The 15,953-nt window shown below is 38.2% G+C and overlaps 2 protein-coding genes across 2 annotated transcripts; both read left to right on the top strand.

Moving 5' to 3' along the window:
- The first annotated feature begins 1,683 nt into the window (after positions 1 to 1,683).
- On the top strand, positions 1,684 to 6,665 carry nr2e3 (nuclear receptor subfamily 2, group E, member 3). Its single transcript, XM_077518187.1, has 8 exons — positions 1,684 to 2,017; positions 2,849 to 2,999; positions 3,124 to 3,227; positions 3,361 to 3,648; positions 4,532 to 4,710; positions 4,841 to 5,081; positions 5,987 to 6,092; positions 6,163 to 6,665. The coding sequence occupies exons 1-8, from the start codon at positions 1,924 to 1,926 to the stop codon at positions 6,293 to 6,295; spliced, it is 1,296 nt and encodes a 431-aa protein (XP_077374313.1). The 5' UTR covers positions 1,684 to 1,923; the 3' UTR covers positions 6,296 to 6,665.
- Positions 6,666 to 8,275: 1,610 nt separating this feature from the next.
- LOC144017867 (receptor for retinol uptake stra6-like) lies at positions 8,276 to 15,376 on the top strand. Its single transcript, XM_077519827.1, has 17 exons — positions 8,276 to 8,518; positions 8,660 to 8,726; positions 9,071 to 9,156; positions 9,234 to 9,373; positions 9,468 to 9,634; positions 9,724 to 9,831; positions 10,661 to 10,731; positions 10,877 to 10,956; positions 11,037 to 11,098; positions 11,360 to 11,522; positions 11,609 to 11,684; positions 12,074 to 12,207; positions 12,710 to 12,827; positions 12,897 to 12,998; positions 13,091 to 13,254; positions 13,391 to 13,528; positions 14,540 to 15,376. Exons 1-17 carry the CDS (start codon positions 8,418 to 8,420, stop codon positions 14,776 to 14,778), a joined length of 2,016 nt encoding a protein of 671 aa, XP_077375953.1. The 5' UTR covers positions 8,276 to 8,417; the 3' UTR covers positions 14,779 to 15,376.
- The last annotated feature ends 577 nt before the right edge of the window (positions 15,377 to 15,953 follow it).

The following is a 15,953-nucleotide window of genomic DNA, read 5'->3' as shown; positions in this document are numbered from 1 at the left end:
TCTATATCTTTCAAAATCATTCCACATCATTCTATTTCATTTAATTTTATTTCAGCTGCACACACAATTTATCCAGAAACTACAACTGTCTATTTTTGAATGTACTTGCTTAAAAATAAATAAATAAATAAATAAAATGAAAATAAAAACTTGGGATAAGTCGTCTATTCATTAATGTATGACAGTTTTAGACTTTCTATCAAATAGTTGCTGAAAGCACTGTACTGTATAGGCTGCAGGTATAGTGGGGAATAAAAGATGTCCCCCCCAGAACATGAGTGATTCCATATACAGGTAATCAGTGTGCGATTAGGTGAACCCAAGCAGAAAGTCTTTAGAATGCTGACCTCCAAGGACTAATTAACCGGTAAATCTTACAAAGGTCAACAGTGTGGCGGCCAAGGATGAAAAGAGTAGTCACCATATGGCGAAAGATGCCCTCAAGAAGTGTGTCTTTGCTGCTCTTTTAATCTTTTGAGCTAATTGTGTCTCTTCCCCCCCGTCTTCTATTGACTGTGACTGGTGTTCGGGCAGACAAAATGTGGCCAAACCTTAATCTACTTAACTGCTTTCCACCTTGTTTTTGCCATTTTATTCCAGCCTTGTTGTTGTGTCTCTTGAAACACGCTGACATCGACACAAAATTTGCTCTGTAATGCAGGTTTATGTGTATACGTGATGATTTGAGTCATAGGCACAAGTTTTGCATGTTTCTAAATAATCATAGTCATGGGTTTTGCTGTCAATGTGAACATGAATTGAAGCGGCACCAATCAATAATTTGAAAGTCAACAACTATGGTGGCCACACGCAGGCAGTTATTGATTATGTCTCCAGGGAATTTAGGGAACAGCCTGATTTCATGAGATGAAAAGTTCTGAAGATTTCATCAGTAGTTGGGGGCGGGTAGCGGAAGGGGGAATCGAAAACAGTATTGATGCGAAGCCAAGTCTATGCCCAAAGTTAGCTGGGAAAGGCTCCAGCTCATCCACAACCCTGATTAGCACAAGCAGTATAGGAAAAAAAGAAGTTTTTTTTTTTTTGCTTGACATGATCCCATGAGCTTATTTACTGAGTCTCTTATTCAAGTTTCTCCACCGAATGGCACATGCACAACAATTCCAAGTGTATAGTAATAAAAAGAGCAGCTCGATGAGGTATACGGATGTCGACCACACCATTAGATATTCCCATTTTTATTAGCACCCCCCTGTAACCCTTCACCCTGCTGCCAAGGGGAAGCAGGTGATATGCATTTTGTCCAAAAGAGCAAAATGGAAGTTAACAGGCGGCTCCTGAGCAAACACTAGCATTCATTTCGAACAGGAGGCAATCACACAGATTAAACATATGATGTGTCCCATTCAAATTGAACAGACATGTAAATATTATTATATGAGGTCCCCCGATAAATGCAGGGACTGAGGAGCAGTGTTGACTGACGCACTGACGAGACTTTAAGGGCTTTAAGTTACAACTCTTCCAGAGGTCATCACATGTTGTCAGACTTAGCATCACCAATGTTCGGGCAATGTGACTGATTGATCCACTAGATGAACAGTAAAGATTAAGAGGATGACAAATAAGCATGCTGCTTACACAGCACTTGTGGCTAATCCCCAGCACCCACCCCCCTTCGGCTGCCTTTTGAGGAGGTGCCACCGAGGAGCACCCACAGACAGTGACGGACCCGGAAGGTTGGTGGGAGGACGTACAACCTGTGCAGCAAGTGTGGGTTTGAGTCTGCATCTCCACACCAGAAGCTAGTAGACGGGCTCTGCAGAGGACTCAGGTTGTCACCCGCTCATTGGGAGCTGTAGCGGGCCCCCTATTTTTTTGGATACCTGATACTGTTTCAAGATTGGAGGACGGTTATTTCCCCTCTGTCAATCATCAGTTAGAAAAAAGACATTTTCAGCGCACATGATGGAGGATCACCTGACAAAGATACCCACGGCGCCGTCCTGTTCGCCTGCTGAGTCGACTGGGAGCGGCGGGACGGATGACAGCAGAGGAGGTGAGAGCCGTAGTTCAGCTTCAGGAGCAACAGGTGGAAGGAAAGACCATCAGCTGTTTAAAAAAAAAATACTACAGTGAATTTATTAAGATTATTATTATGATTATTATTGCTATTATTATCAATGATAAAACAATAATTAATATAATAATAAAATAATAAAATAATAATAATAATTATTATATCATGATAAAATAAAAACTAATAATATTCTCATACTAAAAAATAATAAAATCATTATTATTATCACTATTATCATTATTACTATTATTATTCTAATTATCATTATTATTATTAATAATAAAATAATAATGAATATAATAACAATAAAAATAATAAAATGATGATGATTATTATTATATAATGATAAAATAGAAATAATACACTAATACTAAAAAAATAAAAAAATATTATTTTTATTATATTCTTATTAATAAAATATAATTAATATAATAATACAAATAATACAATTATTACTATTATTATTATTATATAATGATAACATAAAAAAATAATATAGTAATTCTAAAATAAATAATTATTCTAAGAAATTATGATTATTATTATGATTATTATTATGATTATTATTATTATTTAATTTCATTGTTTGGATTCGTTTCATTTGTGTAACTTATGTGTCGCTATTCCTTCATTGTTTTAACTTCACAATCATCCGCTAAATAAGCCGTTGCGTCTTGTCACACTGCCAGCTTCATGCACACTCAGCTCGCACCACCACAGATGGCAGGCCCACCATGTATGACACAATTCATCGTCGAATGAACGCTAATAACCGATTTGTCTCTGCGCGCGGCCATGTTTGACCCTCAGCCAAGAGTCCGGCCCCTGGCAAAGCCCTCAGCCCTGCGCTGGTGTGCAAAGTGTGCGGCGACACCAGCAGTGGAAAACACTACGGCATTTATGCCTGCAACGGCTGCAGCGGCTTCTTCAAACGTAGTGTGAGGAGGAGACTCATTTACAGGTAGGACAGGGTACTCAGTGTGACCACATTATTTTTGAAAAGAAGTTTTGTTCAAGTGACTTTTCAAGTCTTACACATTAAGCTTGATTAGTAACAACCAATTTGTTGTGTTTGTTGTTTGTAGGTGTCAGGCAGGCACCGGCATGTGTCCAGTGGACAAAGCTCATCGCAACCAGTGCCAGGCGTGCCGGCTGAAGAAGTGCCTGCAGGCGGGCATGAATAAAGATGGTAAATGTGGTGGTGTGGGATTCCATTTAAAGGGCCAGCGTGTAGCATTTAGGGGCGTGTGAACATACACGATGATTGACATACTACAAGCGAATCAAACTGTTCCATCCCGCTGTTCCCATGTGAATCGTAGCTGTGCAGAACGAGCGGCAGCCCCGCAGCACAGCTCAGGTGCGCCTGGACTCCATCGATGTGGACCATGAGAAGGAGCATCTGGCAACCACACGGGAGCCCACCTCCTCCTCATCCTCTTCATCCACTTCCTCGAATGGTTCCGTCATCACGTGGCCCCACATCACCTCGTCCGGAGCCATCTCGTCCTCTGTGACCCCCCAGCGCTGCGTAAGCCCGCAGAACAACCACCGCTTCATGGCCAGCCTCATGACGGCCGAGACCTGCGCTAAGCTGGAGCCTGAGGATGGTGAGGAGGCTTTTACTTTCAGTAGATCTATTTTCTACAGGATATAGAATGGGAGAAAACAGAACCACGCTTACACAGTGTCCATAATAAGAGGCTGCTTGTTGCCCCTGGAAAGTGTGTTTGCTTTAGTCGAGCTTTCCCCCGGTTACCTTGAAGTTACTTGATTTTAAAAGTAACTTAATTAATTTATGGATTACTTGATTTTAATAGCAACTTAATTACTTTACTGATTGCTTGAGTTTAAAAGCAACTTAATTTACAGATTACTTGATTTTAAAAGTAACTTAGTTACTTTACTAATTAATAAATAATTAATTTTTTAAAGTAACGCAATTACTTTACTGATTACTTGATTTTAAAAGTCTATTTTTAAGAGGCTGCTTCTTGCACCTGTAAAGTGAGCTTTGCCATAGTCACCTACTTTATTGATTACTTGATTCTAAAAGTAATTTAGTTACATTCCTGAACACTTGATTTTAAAGTAACTCAGTTACTTTACAAATTGCTTGATTAGAAACGTAACTGAGTTACTAAGTTACTGATTACTTGAATTTAGAAGTAACCAAATTAGGGATTACTTGATTTTAAAAGTCGGTAATAAGAGGCTGCTTGTTGCACCTGCAAAGCGAGTTTTTGCTTAGTCCAGTTTTGCCACAGTTACTTTGAAAAAGTAACTTAGCTATTTTACTAATTACTTGATTTTAAAGGTAACCTCGTTACTTTAGGGAATGCTTTATGAATATGTGCTACTTGATTGTAAAAGTAACTTAGTTACTTTGCAAATTACTTGATTATAAAAGTAACATCGAAAACCTAAAAACACATGACCACAATCATCCTCAGTATAGAAGCCATCCCCGTAATATTTCCTCCTCCGTTGCAGTTGACGAGAACATCGACGTGACCAGCAACGAGCCCGAGCGCGCGTCGTCGGAATACCACATGGCACTCTACCCGTCCACCTCGGAAAACGTGTACGAGACCTCGGCGAGGCTCCTCTTTATGTCAGTGAAGTGGGCTAAAAACCTGCCGGTATTTTCCAACCTGCCCTTCAGGGACCAGGTGAGAATTCCCGCACAGCTTTCACTCTGAGAATTCACTGGATAAATATGTGATGTGCTACCAGTTTGAAACTGCCATCTGAAGGATGTAGGATGTATCACAGCGTTTCAGCCTTTTGGTGTCCCTGCAGGTGATCCTACTTGAGGAGGCATGGAGCGAGCTCTTCCTCTTGTGCGCGATCCAGTGGTCTCTACCGCTGGACAGCTGCCCCCTGCTCTCCCTGTCAGACCTGTGCCCGGGCATGCAGGGCAAGACAAGCTACACCAGCCTGGACCTGAGACTCCTGCAGGAGGTCTTCAGCCGCTTTAAGGCCCTCGCCGTCGACCCCACGGAGTTCGCCTGCCTCAAAGCCATTGTGCTCTTTAAGCCTGGTGAGAAGCTGTGGTTGTAAAGGCTTTTTTTTTTTTTCCAGTGAAGTAATTTACAAATTAATTAATATTAATATAAATTAACAATATAAATTAGGATTTTTTATTTAATGAAGTAATATAAATGAATTCATATTAATATACAGTAATAATATCAATTAATTAAAATTAAATTAATAAGATAAATTAATTAACATTAGATTAATTGGAAATTAATTTTAAAATGATTTTTAAACCTCATTTGATATTGTCAGAGGTTGAATTAAAATGAAAATGAATGCATGTAGGCCTATATATATGACATCAGAATGATAAAATGTTTATATATTCACAATACTTAAAGGAATACTTGACTCACTGAGCCTTTTTCAGCAGTAAAAAGTTCACATTTTGTCTATAATTAATGTGGTAACTTTATTACTTTTCATGTACAATTAGTACCTTTAAAAAGTACTTTTTCTACTTGCTGTCGCCTGATGATGACATCACCTGTGCTGAGGAAGTAGGTAACAAGGAATCATGGCTTAGTTTGCTGACCAACCCCAGAAAACAGGTGAGCCATGATTGGTCGTTATCTACTTCCTCAGCACAGGTGATGTCATCATCAATCTACAGCAAGTAGACAAATTACTTTTTAAAGGTATTAATTGTTCATGAAAAATAATGAAGTTAACACATTAATTATCAACAAAATAGGAACTTTTTACCCCTGGAAATGGCTCAATGAGTCAAGTATCCCTTTAAAATATGTAATCATTGTTTAAAATAACAAAGGCACGTGGCAGACATCTGCACTTGTATGACATATATGTTGCCAAATATGTTTCCTTGCTGTATAAATTGCGACAAGGTTGAATATACCCTTGAAAACCAAATCACACTATTTATTTATTTCTTATTATGGTCAGAGACCCGTGGTCTGAAAGATCCAGAACAAGTGGAGAACCTTCAGGATCAGTCTCACGTGATGCTGGGACAACATATTCACTCTCACTACCCGGGTCAACCCGCCAGGTAACATCATGACTCCTTATCGTTTATAATAATAAGAATGTAGCAATGATATCCATTTGTGTTTGTTTAGGTTTGGAAAGCTGCTGCTTCTTCTGCCGTCGTTACGCTTTGTAAATTCCGAGCGCATCGAGTTGCTGTTCTTCCACCGGACCATCGGAAACACCCCGATGGAGAAACTGCTGTGCGACATGTTTAAAAACTGATTCTGCTAACTAGAAAACGTGCAGTCGATAACCAGGATGGAGGACGGATGATTGGCAGATTGCTGCTTTGTTAACTCATTTAACGTTAATCGTATGGTCACTTTGTGTTTGTTTGCTGTTGCCACGCCAGGTCATTATATATCGTCTTGCTTGTATATTGTCAACAATTTGATTTTTGTGTTAAGTAGCTCAGTGTCACAGTCGTCTGCAAGTGTTTTTCTGTCTTCTTCATCCACTAAATATTAAATTGCACAATTTGATAGATGAAATGTCATCAGCACGAGTGTATTATATTCATGTTGTCATTGTCTTGATAAAGAAGCAGAAACATTTTCAATTTGATTTCTTATTATATGGCTTTGTATAATAAATAAATGAAAAAAAAATCTGCACATGACTGTGTAGCAATTTATAAGTGGTCTGCATTAATTCTATAATATTCTATATTTCCATGTGCTTTTTTAAAAATAGACTATAAATAATTAGTATGAATCCCTAGTTTGCATAAAGCACTAATGAACATGTACAATTATGGATTCATAGCCATAGAGAGTGTAGGTATATGTTCCACTAACATGGAGCTTACAGTCAACAACTGACTTCTGCTGCCTCAAGTGGTAGTCAAAGACATGACAGCCAAAAGTTATTACTGTACTGCAATTAAAATAAAGTAAGATAAAAAAAAATAAATCACTGCTCCTCATGTTAGTGAAAAATGTGAAAATTCACAATATTTTTTAATTGCATAAATTTGGACAATTCATTATAGACTTGATAGTTGAGTACAGTTGAGGAATAAACTAAGAAAAAAAAATAGCATCAAGAGACTTGTGACTTTTAATCTCAAATTCAGCGTAATACTACGGGACATTTTTCAAAGAAATTTGGCCATTAGAAGCAAAATATTGTTTTCTCAACCAAACAAGCATTTTCCTCCCACATCTGTGGTGTTTTTGTTTCTTCATCATGTTGCAATAGCAGCAGCTTAGCATTATTCTCTTGCAACACTGAAAATCTCAGTCGGGCCTCACAGCTTCTGTCATATGAAGGCGCTCACGCAACCCTGATTAAGCCTCTTTAAATTTTCAGCAAATGTTTGTCTTTTAGCATGTGGAAATGTGACTACTGTTATGTATATAATCAGGGGTGCACAGTGTAAAAGTGCTAACTGAATACCTGCGTCTTGTCAGTCGTAATTGCTTGCAGTTCAATGACTTTTCAGACAAATGAATGAATGAATCTACAACAATGCCATTTTCACACTGTCTAAAAGAATCAATGTTGCTTTTCCTCATCTGTAACTTTAGAAAGAGTTAAAAACAAATTCCCGAGGCGGCTGCAAACAAAACTTTCTTTGTTTAGACCCGAGATTTTCATCTTATAATGAGATTAGTCTCTTCAGTAACAAGCAGAGCGAGGCATGAAAGTTAAATCCACAACATTGCAGCATGAAAATGACATTACACTTTACACTCTAAATCACGTACAGAATATTTCAAAATATTATTGGATGTTTATGTGCTTTTAAATAATAGGGAATGATTTTGTAAAGAAGTGGCAAATAGGGACACAACTGCCTCAACCCGATAAAATGACAACATACTAAACATATAAACTGGATCCTTTGCTTGTTTTATGGACACCCAGAGATGGCGGCAAAACACTTTGTGAAGCTCTTCAACTCACTTCAACATAGTTCATTTGCACCAGGATACCACAAGATGGCACCAAAAACAGTGAATGGAGTTTTTCCAGAAATAAAACACGATAGGTTCCAGATTTTTTATTTTTTTTTGTAATCTTTGAATCAGCTAATGACGATCCGTAAATTTGCAGCGGTCAACTGTTTAACCTTGAGAGACACGTTGAACAGTGCTGTTAATCTAGACAGGGCATCAGGGTTCACCTTAGGTCAAAATGTTCTTCCACTTCTTCCACGCCCCCCATGTGCAGCAGCTAATCTACTGTGTTTAATGCTTAACACTTACTGGAATGTGTTACGCCGTTTCGTCCCAACATCACATCAGCACCAGCGGATCAGGCCCTAAATTGAAGGCGGAAGCAGAAGAGGAAGAAGTTTATTTGTCCTGCGTCGCCTGTTGGACTTCACCAAGCAGGCACAATGAACCACAGCAAGGATGAATTTGAGCCTTTTGAATATTCCTACTATGATTATTCAGACTGGTACTCCAATAACCCGGAGCCTACAAAGCCTCCCAAAGAGTAAGTTATCAGCCAAGAAATTCTTTGTGGCAGCATCTCTCAATTGTCCTGTAATTCTGTCATACCATTTGATCAACAGTAGCTAATTGAATTGTTATCTACAGTTTTGTTAGTTGATTTGCATATATATTTCTTTTGCAGAGTCATTTTACCATGTGACCCAACAGCGAATGATGCAATATTTCACATATGCATACTCTCTATATCTGTAAGTACAGAATGAAAAAGAAGATCTGGCAATGTTACTCGGACTCTGTAAAGAAATGTGTGCAAGAAAATGATACTGTTAAAGTAGAATCTGTTCAGTAAAAGTATGGTACACTTAAAAAAAACACATCACAGCATGTACCCAAAGCTTTGCTAATGTTATGAACGGAGTAATAAGAACTTTGCAAACGATAATAACTGTAAAAAAAAAATAAAAAAAAAAATGCCACAACCGGGATGAAGTACAGTCCCATCAACTCATTTGAATAAATAAAAAAAGTGAACCAACAAAGTGTAAAAATAGTGTACAAATATCATTTTTGTTTGTTGTTGGTTTGCTTCTAGCTGGTGATTATGCTAATTCTGGCAGCTCTAAGCATGAGAAACAAACTTTGCCAAGGATTTACAAGAAGATCCTCCAGCATCTTTAGGTGAGTCCCACAGTGCTTCATTTCTGATTACCGATTATGTCTGTAACACGATTTGATGCTCCTGTATGATCTCCCAGTCCAATCAACTTCCTGGATCAGACACAGAGGAAAGGTGTGGCGATGGCTGTGTTTGGATTGCTGTTCAGCAAGCTGGCCACGCTGGTGATCGCACCTGATCCGCTGCCTTTCTCCAAAGACACTCCAGCTGAAATCAAAGGTGCACATTTGGAGTGCCAACATTATGTATCTTAATTTTAAACAAGAAACGACACATTAATTTATATCCATGATTTTTATTTATTTATTTTTAGAATTCATGAAGATAACGGCCATCTTCTACTATCCATTGCTCTACTACCCTCTGATGGTTTGTAGTACTCTGCAGCACAAGGCCGGTTATGTATTTGGGACTCTGCTCTCCGTCAGCCATTTTGCTGTGCAGCTGTGGCAGAAGTTGGACTGCCCAAAGACTCCCGAGGTAATGCATTATTGACATTAACTATGTGTGTTTAGTTTCTTCTGTTATATCCAACATCTTACTAGCATGTCTACCCATTCTTTTCACAGCTGTATAAGTTCTACTCCTTGCTTGCAAGTTTGCCTCAGCTGGCCTGCCTGGCGTATCTTTGCGTCCAGTTCCCTTTGCTGTTTTTCAGAGGAACAAAGACAGAAGAGGTTGGAAATGTTTGTCGCTGACCTCACCTTCTCTTTGTCTAATGAGAACATGAGCTAAAAGTGATATAAAACATTGAACCACAGACACAACAACAACATAGACCTATACTGCTAAGCATAATGCTCATGAGTACAAAAACAAAACAAAAAAACAAAACAAAACACCCCCCCCCCCCCCCCCAAAAAAAACAAAAACAAAACTTTTTTGTGAGTTGAGTGGATCTAACTCAACATCTTTGAGCGGATTATACAAGACCTATGATTTATTTTATTTTTTAATCTTTACATATGCACTAAGGTCTTATTTTGACATCAGAGTATAGCTTATGTAGCATGGTACAGAATGCAGTCTGCCGCTACACATTTAATTTTTAAGGGTTTTTATTTTGAGCTTGTGAAAAATAACATATGTGATTATGTTTTACTCAAAACATTCGCATACATAGTTGTTTTCACCTTTTTCACCTTGTGTGTGGCTCGATCTTATTCGCTTTAGAATGCGAAGCTCCCCTTTCGCCATGCACACAAAGCAGCGAACGCTGCCCTCTGCAGGTCGGCGTAAGTAATTACAACGTCCTTAAAGCAGAGCCTACCCCCCAATTTTCTACCACTATTAAGCAATAAAACAAAATGACCACCCTCTGAACATGGGCTGCACTATAAATTAATATCAAATACATGTGGGAGCAATATAAATCTAAATATAATTAATAATTTTTAGATAGGCCTACATAGCCTACAGTGGTGGGAACAGTTTTAGAAAATAGAATGTTTTGTCTGTATTCCTTTACAAATCATTTGACTAAGGTCTGAATTATTTTTCTCCCAGGATCTCGACAGCTCCTACTACAGCAACTATGTAAAATGGCTTCTCAAAAAGAAGAAGCCATCAGCAATCAGGTGACTGGAAACTTGTCTGAAGGCAACGTATGTGGTTTAAGCGCCAAATAAAACCAACTCTCATGTTCTTAAATGTACTTGTAATGTTATAAATTGCTGATTAAAACCTTAGTGAGCCGTGACTGGTTGTTTTTATTTGTTTCAGTTCCTCCACTTCTGGCAAATCAACATTGGTGGAGAGATTACTGGAAGTGCCTAAGAATTATATTTATATTCCGGAAAAGGGTGTGTGCATTTCACTTCATAAAGACAGTGTCATTTTATCGAAACTCCTATCAACTTTTTTTTTTTTTTTTCCTTTTCAGTGTTTCATTTCCCTCTAAAGCTGGCTGTATCAGTATTTGTGGCTTTGGTGGCTATATACCATGTAAGTGACCTTTAACATCTCATTATGACGCTTCATCTGTTTTATTACAATGTACTCAACCTAACCACAATGCTTGATTTACATACTTCGATGTAATAATTTTCTAACATATACTACTTTGATCACACGGATAAACAAGTAGCACAAATCTGGTGTTAAAAAAGCCATACATTAATGAATATTTATGTCCTAACACTCCGGATTTACTACAGGTAGATCATGTTCTGGTAGATGATCCTATTTTCCTATTATGTCTTCCAGACAGCCCTGTTGTTAGTTGTATTGGTTGTCCCAACTCTCCATATTGTTCGTGCTGGTATTGATGAGAACATCGCCTTCCTCTTATTGGGAATTGGGATCATCCTCTCCGATGACAGAATGGAGGTTGTCAAAATCGTCACTTTCTACACTTGGCTTCTGGAAGGTTTGGGACTTTCTAATAAAAAATGCATTTTGATTGGTAAAGATTCTGTATAATTTACTGTGTTTTTTTTTCGTTTTTTTTTTCAGTATGCTACCTCTGCGCAATGACTCTGTCTTGTCTGATCAGTCTGGTCATGCTCATGAGGACCATGGTGCTTCACAGGTGTTGCAATTGTAGTCTGTAGCTACCAAGAAATGTTTGTATTGTAACTTAGTAACAGGGTGGCTAGTCATTAGCATGTCTGCTCCTTCACCACAGTTCAAATCTTGGCTCTGGCCTTGCTGTGTCGATTCCTTGTTTCTAGTTTCCAAACATAACAGTACAATAAGTTCTTTAATGATTAAATTGTCCCTAATTGTAAATTTAAGGGTGAATGGTTGTTTGTCTCTGCTTTTCTTGTGACCACTCCAGAGTTTACCCCACCTCTTGCTAATGTTAGCTGGGATTAGCTCCACCTTTGTGACCCTATGAGGAAACGCGCTTTAGAAAGTGGATGAATGGTTATATCGAAAGTAACCCTTCCTATCGTTCTTTTGTGCTCCATGCTTCAGGTCAAACCTGAGGCGACTGTACAAAGGAGAAATTTACAACCTGTACAACAGCCAGAAGAGCCTTCGTCCATCGAAATCTGGTGTTGTCTGTTGGATGGGCTTGACTGGATACCAAGCGGCAATCATCTGTCTGGGTAGGCTAAAGTACAAAAACACTTCACAAATCATCTGTGATCAACATGTCATATTACGTTTAGAATCGTGAAATCTCAATATAGGCAATTAAGGCAACTCAATGTGAGTCACAGAAGCACACACGACACCTTAAAGCATTTACAAACACAACCACTCATGACATTTAGGAGCAGAGCTTGCCAAAATTACCAAAAGACAACATTTACACATGTAATAAAGTCCTTAAAAACAATTAAAAGTAAAGAAATTAAAGTAGGTTTCTAAAAGTATTGAAAGAGCATACTGTGATACTGATTTTAAAATGTTTAAAATACCTTAATCAAATACTCAAGGTTGATTTAACTTCTGTTGGCAGCTTATTCCATTTCTGTGCAGCATAACAGCTAAATGTCACCATGTTTACCGTTAAATATCTCATTTGGTTACACGATACTCAGCATGTTAGAGACCTGCAAAAATGAATGTCCCCCCCCCCCCCCCCCCCCCCTGATATCTTGGCAGGTATGGTGATCCAGACTGTGGTGTTTTTCATCTGCTTCTTGTTCCTGGTCTTCCTTATCATCATCCCCATCTTTCATGGGCGGAACCTAATGGTCTTTGAGATTGCTGGCAAGGCTTGGTCAGTCATCCATTTGTTGTGTTCACATTCTTAATGCACAAACATTTAAAACATTTTCACATTCATCAGGCCTGCGTGGGTTACTGTGATCCTGATCACTTTGCTTCAACATGTCGCTGCTAAATTTGCCTTTGTCAAAAAAGATGCTGGCACCAGGGATTTAAATAACAGGTACAAGAAATGTCACTGATTTCGAGGAATTCTGTTTCTTGAAAGGGATTCTACTGAAAGTACTACACTAAACTTGTTTGTTTTATTGCCAGGGAGAGTTTGTTCCTTCTGACTTACCTGCTGTTTCTCATCAACACCGTGGTGGGACTGATTGTGGCGATATGGCGAATGGTCATTACAGCATTGTACAACATCGTGCATCTCGGCCGTGTCGACATCAGTCTGCTGCATCACACTGCAGAAGCCTACGACCCGGGTAGAAACCATAAAAAACAAACACCAGTGACAAATCAGCACTCAAGCAAAACATTTCATTGATAACATCAGCACAATTAATAGATGAAGAAGAAAATTGTTGATTTAGTGTCCATGTGTGTTTTTGACCCTACCAGCATACCACTACTACACACACTTTCTCAAGGTGGAGGTGAGCCAGACACACCCGGTGATGAAAGCTTTCTGCGGGTTGCTGCTGGACATAATGCTGGAAGGAGGCCGAGTGGGCCAAAAAATACGAGATGCAGAGGAAGGTATGCATGTCAGTCTTTGTTGCATTATTGTGTCTCGGGTTTAGTGTAATTGTTTTGTTATTTTATATCAGCTTTTTGTGCTTAATTTAATGTACTTTAGTTTTGATGATTCCAATGTGCCTTGCTTATTCCTTAAATGAGAGCACTCCTGCAATTGTCTTCAACCCTGCCAGACCTTCTGCCATCTAGTGGAAGAGCTTTAAATTGTTTAGCCTGTCATTTATCGCTGGCATAGATAAAAATGGTGAGTGATATTTATTTGAAAAAATCTAGGAAAGTTTTTCGCTCAGAAAATTTGAAGTAAATTTTACAAGAAGAATTGTGAGTACATTTTACCAGTTTATGTAAAAAAAAAAAAAAAAAAAAAAAAAAAAAAATGATAGTCAAGTAAGCCCAGGTGGTAGAGTGGCTTTCTCCCAACCGGTTGTGAGTTTGTTCCTCAACACTTTTATTGTTGTTGTTGTTGTTTTTAAATGAACAGGTAAAATGTTCAGAAAAATCTCTTTGTACAATTTACTAAGAATTTTTGAGTAAAAAAACTTTCCTAGTTTTTTTTTCCAAGTAAATATTTCTTTTATTTATTTTTAACACTGTACATATGTGGTCAATAAATAATTTACATACCTTTTAAGTCGAGATGGTTAATTTTCCATGGTACACTTGATGATCTCTTATGTCACATTAATGTGTAGTGGCAAAATTTGCGCATCACAGTTTTAGATTCATAATTAAAATAAACAATAAGCTATGGAGTAATATATGTAAATGTTGCTCAAATAAAAAAACAAAATAAAATGTTGTCTCTGGGAATCTATAATTGTGTTTATTTAACAACGTCACTAAAAACTACTAAACTAAAAACTCTTTTAAATATTTGGTTTAGCTTTATTAGCTACATAGAAACACTATGCAGGATGAGGTAGACACAACACTAAGAATACAGTATACTGCATAGTTATATCTGAAGCACTCAAGTCAAGAGTGATGTGACGTGACACGTATTGTTTGCAGGGATCCAGGAGAGTTCTCAGAGCAGGTCGACCAGCAGTCGTAGGATTCGCTCTCGCTGGCAGCTGGTGTACACACTGGTCAACAATCCCTCCCTCCTGGGCTCCAGGAAGCACTTCCAGACAACGTCGAGTTTGGAAAGCATCTTAAACGGCAGCCAGAAACGTAGCAAGCAGACAAGCAGCAAGGCGTCCCCCGCTGAGCCCGCTCCAACCAGCGACAGTCAAGACAAAACTGATTGAGAACAGTAAGGTTTGCAGTGTTGTCGAAATAAATTCATCACATTTTGCATTTCGACGCCTTTTTTTTTTTTAAATAATCGCCTAATTCATTTTTCCCCCCCCACATTTTTCAGGAAACGCAATTAATTGAACACTTTGCATAATGGGGAGATGATTTTGGCAAAAAAAAAAAAAAAAGACCTAGGCAATTATTTTAAGAGGGTGACGATTTATGCTGGAAACTATTGTGGAAATGTCAGAAGGAATTGAGGCCCCTAGATGATATTTTTAAAAAAGTGTGAGAAGGCAGAGGGTTAATTCAAATGATCCAGAACACACTGGTCCTGACTACTGTGCCACAACCACCAGCCGTGATTTAATCATCCCACATATTGTATAGTTTAACTATTGCATGTCTGTGTAATAAATGCAATATGCATTTGCAACAAAATGTGGTGGATGTGATCTTATTATGCTGCTATCGTTATCTATAATCTTATTGATTGTATTATACTTTGCAAACAGTAATATCAAATGTCTTTAGCCAACATCTATCATTTAGATGAAATGTATTATTAACTTGTTTTTCTTCTATCATCACAATAAAATGTTGCTCTCACATTGTTTTTTTTTTTAAAAATATTCATCATTCACTAATATATAGCAACTACAATTTTGAAATAATGTTCTTTTCCCCAGCAGTCAGATATGTCTGTCGGATCCGCCTTTCTCCTTTTCTCTGCTTCTGATGATTCATCGTTCATCTTCAGGAAAGGGAATGTTGCTGTGGTTACCACCTTTTCTGCCTCCACAGTAAACCCTTGGTCATATATTTGATGGTTATATATATGAGATACACAAGTTGGCCTTAGTACAACTAACTGCCAAAAGTGCAGAAGTCCACAGGCCCTTTGTTGTTCTAGATTGACACGCACATATTGATCAGGACTGATCAATTGCGGCGTGACAATAGGATGAATGAGGTCAGAGTTCCAATTTGATGAAACACGCCATGTTAAAAGCAAGTGGTTCAAAGTACAGTATAATATCTGCACGCTTCTCAGTACTGTACATTATGAAGCAACAGATATAATTCCTTGTTATTGACTAAAAAGCGAAACGTGTCACAGAAGCAACCAATGTTCAACTTTTACCGAGATAAAGTGTTTGAATAGAAAGTAAACACAAGTGTTACT

The sequence above is a fragment of the Festucalex cinctus genome, chromosome 4, assembly GCF_051991245.1.
Source record: "Festucalex cinctus isolate MCC-2025b chromosome 4, RoL_Fcin_1.0, whole genome shotgun sequence".
Lineage (NCBI taxonomy): Eukaryota > Metazoa > Chordata > Actinopteri > Syngnathiformes > Syngnathidae > Festucalex > Festucalex cinctus.
This window is presented reverse-complemented; position numbering and strand designations above follow the sequence as displayed.